This window comes from Hippocampus comes, unplaced genomic scaffold (assembly GCF_001891065.2).
Source record: "Hippocampus comes isolate QL1 unplaced genomic scaffold, H_comes_QL1_v1.1 scaffold78, whole genome shotgun sequence".
Lineage (NCBI taxonomy): Eukaryota > Metazoa > Chordata > Actinopteri > Syngnathiformes > Syngnathidae > Hippocampus > Hippocampus comes.
In genome coordinates, this window is record NW_017805798.1 from 743776 (window position 1) to 748595 (window position 4820).

At 51.7% G+C, this 4820-nt stretch overlaps 1 protein-coding gene across 3 annotated transcripts in view; it reads right to left on the minus strand.

Moving 5' to 3' along the window:
• Positions 1–4820, minus strand: part of LOC109525285 (bromodomain-containing protein 3) — a 12017-nt gene continuing 7197 nt past the window's right edge. Inside the window, exons 8-13 of one of the 3 annotated variants that reach the window (XM_019885683.1) lie at positions 4623–4775; positions 3779–3907; positions 2916–3122; positions 2597–2829; positions 2149–2462; positions 1–987 (exon numbers count right to left, since the gene is read on the minus strand). In XM_019885683.1, coding sequence (XP_019741242.1) covers positions 869–987; positions 2149–2462; positions 2597–2829; positions 2916–3122; positions 3779–3907; positions 4623–4775 — 1155 coding nt within the window. In that variant the 3' untranslated portion in view covers positions 1–868. The remainder of the gene's footprint in view (positions 988–2148; positions 2463–2596; positions 2830–2915; positions 3123–3778; positions 3908–4622; positions 4776–4820) is intronic. The other 2 variants (XM_019885685.1, XM_019885684.1) reach the window with 2 other exon arrangements.

Sequence of the window (4820 nt, forward strand, 5' to 3'; positions counted from 1 at the left end):
CAAGGTCACTTTATCTGTTTATTTATGAAAAGAAAGGAAGTCAGAAAATAAGGATCCCATATCAGTAATTACACCAAATGACTTTTTTTTTTTCTTCTGGCTTCTCGTGTGTTGGCGTGTAGCACACGCGTGTAGCACGACGACTACACAAGAAGCTACTTGACGAGAAGCTACTATACAGTGCTGACGTACGGCCCGACGGAGTGCATGCAAACACATCAAATCACTCTTTTCCTTTTTCTTAGTAAAATTAAAAAAAAAAAAAAATTAACTAGTAGAGCAACTAAAAACAAACTCGCCCGCACGTCCATCGCACACCAGCCGCAGGGCCTGACCGACCGGACGACGACATCGATGATGTCATCACGGGGGGGCGGCCAAACAAGACAGATTAAGAACGTAAAATTTCAAATTTTAAAAACTTGTTTCCCCCTCGCAACATTATTCGGCGAGAGGCGGGTCTCCCGACAGGAAGTGAGACATGTAGTGTTGGTGGAAAGGTGGGGCAAGCGGCAATGTCACGAAATGTTTTCGTTGGCTAGGAACGTCTGTCAAAGAAACACTGCGCCGCCCCTAAAAACAGTGACACCCCCCCGTGAGGCCGACACATTTGTCCCATTCTTTTCACGGCAAGCGTGTCGAGTTTTTCTTTTCCTCCACAAACAAAGAACAAAATTCAAAAAACAAAAACAGAAGACTAGATGCTAAAAAAACAGCTGAGCTTATGTACATACATCAGGGTGTGTGTGTGTATGTGTACTTGAATGTATATATTTATATATTTATATACGTACGTGTGTGTGTGTGTGTGTGTGTGTGTGTGTGTGTGTGTAACAAGTCCAGAAGGTGTGTGCATGTCGGTGTGTGTTCAGTCTGTGTCTGAGGAAGAGGACGTTCCCGTCGAGGAGCTGTCGTCAGACGAGGAAGACGAGCTGCCACTCAAACGACTAGCCCCGCCTCCTGAGGCCCCGCCTCCAGCTTGCTTCTCTAGAAAGAAAAGAACAAATGTTGAGTTCCCAACGTGGTGTCGACGGCGAGAGGTTGCATCGAGTCGCTTGGTGGCAGTCGTCGTCATGGTGACCGCACGCGACGAACAGCTTCCACGGGCCAAATTGCAGACTTCAAACGAGACAAGCGAGTCCTTTTCCGATGGTTTGTGTCAAGAGTGTAAGACAAGAAAAAAAATCATTTCATTGCTCCCAAACCGATGGAGATGATTCCAAATGAATGGCAGTTCCATTTTCTTGCGCAAACAATAACAAGAGGTGAGCTCGTTAATGAAAAATGGGACTAACTTGATGCCACGGGTCCCTTTTATCGTTCCTTGAATTTGTCAATTTTGCGGAGTGTCTTTTTCTGGATTTGATGGCAAAACGCCTTCATTGCGCCATTGAAGCAAGCACACCTGTCGTTCAGCTTTGCAGTCACAAAGGAGAAAAAAAAAACCTTCGGATGCTTCTACTCTAGTTTTGGATTCAGCATCACACAACATGTTCACGCTAAATTTAGGAGTCACTTCATTTAATGCGCAACACGCGCTCATGAGAGAGGGGTGAGCTTTCGATGGCCCAATCACAATGGAGTACAAACATCGTTGCTTTTGTCTGCCTCGCAAATGGGATCCCGCTTGAATTGATGTGTCGCGCGCCAATGATGCGACGTCGTCTGCAGTCGCGTCTCCATCAAACGGCGCCACGCGCGAAGCGTCGTGTCACTTCTGCCGACAATTGTCTCTCACGCGTCGCCTCGATGAGAACGGAGCGGTCGCGCAAACGGCAGACATAAGGTTGCGAGCAGACAAACGAGACGAGCCCCGACACACCCGGCCAGTGCGAGGCGCCTCATATAAGTCACGTGCGCTCCCCGACACGCTCATGTGTTTGGGGCGGGGTTCATCTCTGCCAAGCCGCACAATGACGTGGCTCTCACTTGGATCTTTGCCGGTGGAACACCAAACACGTTCTTGGTTTTAAGCACCAACTAAGCACAGCACTGGCCCTGGGGCCAAACGAGCACCAAGTTTGTTTTGGTGGAAAAGGGGTCGATAGAGGAACATCGTTCATCTCCGTTTGAGACAGCCAGTCGCAGTCGTCGAGTAAGCTGGTTCGTCACGTGATGTTCGTTTGTGTTTGTGCGGGTGCGACTCACGCAAGAGCTTCCTCTGCTTCTTCTGCAGGCACGATTTGACGTAGCGCTCGAGTTCTCGGAGCGTGGACGGCTTGAGAGTCTCAAAGTCGATCTCGATCTCGTCTGGGTTGGAGTCCCTCAGGGAAGGTTCCCTGGATTGGATGATGTGCACCACGCGGCCCAGCTTCTCTCCGGGCAGGCGGTTGATATCCAGACTCAGCTGGCGTTTCTCGTCGTACGACATTGGCAGGGAAGACGACTCCTCGCCGCCTCCGCCCCCGTCGTCGCCGTTGGCCGAGCCTCCCCCCGCCGCCTTGGTGCCTTTCTTGGCTTGTCTGTGGGGGGACGGAGTGGCATATGACATTTTTTTCCATTTTGCCCAACACTGACAGTATTTATTGCGGAGACTTTTGAAGCACTCGTTCTGTGCAGTTGGCGACATTGCTGCGGACGTAAAGCGCTCGCTCACCTGGCAGCGGCGACGGTGCTGTTGGCTTTGCGCGCCGGCGCCTTCTTCTGATTGGCCGCCTTGGGCTGCTGGGCGGCGGCCTTGGGCTTCTTGTCGTCGTCGGGCTTGGCCTTGGCGGCCGCCTTGTCGGCCTTGTCCTTCTTCTTGTCCTTGTCCTTCTTCTCCTTCTTCTTCTTGGGCTTGCTGACGGGCGCCTGCGACAGGACGGCCAGCTGCTCGTGCACAGCCTTCAGCTGGAGGGAAAAGCTCGTTAGCGTCCGCGGCGAGCGGACCGAAACGTGCGCTAGCTCGAGGAGGAGACAAGTAGAATGTTCTTGACCTGGGATTGGCCGGCAGCACCAACCTGCTCCTGTAGCTCAGCCAACCGCGTGGCGCGCTCCTCCTCTGAGTCGGACGACTCGTCTGAGGAGGAGTTGTTGCTGCTGTCGGACGAGGCCGTGCTTTTACTAACCAATGGCGTCGTGGACGGTGCCGACGCCTCCACGCCTTCGTCCGGGATCTTGGCGAAGCGCATCTCGAACACATCCTGCCGCGAGATGCCGGCCATCAGCCCGACAGCCGCTACCGAGCCCGCGCCGTCGGGAACTTGGACAAGCATGCCGACGCCCACTTGGAAGCTTATTTGCCGCAAAAATCACAGCTCGCCGTTTGGAAGAGCGCCGTGCGGCCGACGCTCGTTTACGGTGCCCCCCCCGCGCTAGTCCGCCAAATAGTTGGTGTTTAGGTTCACATTGACGAGCTTGCCAGGTTGATGCGAATGAAACAAAAATTTTTTTTTTCCCTCCTCTTTCTTACTCACCTTTTTAAAAAGGCAATCTGTGTTAAAATCCACAAGATGACTTGCAAGTCATGCGGTTCAAGTCAAAGTCAAGTCACTTTGAAACAAAGTCCAAAGTCGAGTCGTTCCAAGTTTCTGGCAAGCAAGTCACAAGTCCTAAAAATAATAACTCAAGTTAAGTCACGCCCCCCTCCCCAAGAATCCGCAGAGAAAGTGTTGATTTCACGGAGAACAACTGTGATTCTGCGGGGAGCAAATCTGGATTTTCATAAATTAAAACAAAAAAAAAAAACATGATGTTAAATGACTGCGTATAAAGTTCATGAATGAACTCTACTCAGTATTCTCTTTGTCGCTGCGGCCGCGTTTGAACAAGTTGCAATGCGGCCGGCGGGCGATGTTACCTGTAGCTTGCGTGCCATGGCCACCACCTCGTGGTCGGGGGGGTTGTACTTGTAGCAGTTGGAGAACATTAACCTGACGTCGGTGGCGAAGCTCTGTGGGTCGCAGTACTCGCCTTTGTCCATCTTTTTCTGCAACAAAAGCGCCGCCGCGTTACACGCTGCCTTTCAGCACGGCCGAAGCACAATTTACACGACACAGAATAAAAATTTAAAATAAATAAAATAAATTACACAACAACTGTGGGGGTAGATTTGAAAATGCCGGAGCTTGAAGTTATTTCGGTGATGCGCACGCAGAAAGGAGGGCGCTGAGCAAGCTTCAGGTGACGGCGTCAGCGTTCTCTCATCTCGTCTTTTGGTGTGCAGTGGCGGCGCACTGAAGTGGCAACGTGTGTGGCTCCGGTCAACTCCGTCAACAAGAAGTTGAAAACCATGGCGCCCATACGCGTCAGATTTTTGTTATTTTTTTTCGCCCGAATATCCATGGCTGGTATTGGCGGCCTCCATGAGTGCACGCAAGAAACGCACTGCCCTGTTCACTGTCAAGTGTACATTCGAGCGACCGTGCACATTTATTTTCACAATCACCAGCGCTTGTTGTAAAAAGGACGAATGGCAAACGGCGGTTACCCTGACGGTGCTGAGGTCCATGGGGTTACGCGTCAGATTTTTGTTATTTTTTTTCGCCCGAATATCCATGGCTGGTATTGGCGGCCTCCATGAGTGCACGCAAGAAACGCACTGCCCTGTTCACTGTCAAGTGTACATTCGAGCGACCGTGCACATTTATTTTCACAATCACCAGCGCTTGTTGTAAAAAGGACGAATGGCAAACGGCGGTTACCCTGACGGTGCTGAGGTCCATGGGGTGCTTGATGATGTCGTGGTAGTCGTGCAGCTCGAGTGCCTCTGCGTCGACGGGCTTGTAGAAGGGCCACGCGTAGGCGGCGTGCTTTTTGGACAGCATCTCCTTCAAGATGGCGTCGCAGTGTTTCATCTGCTCTCCCAGCTTCCCCCCCTTGCGGCCGCCGCCGACGGCCAC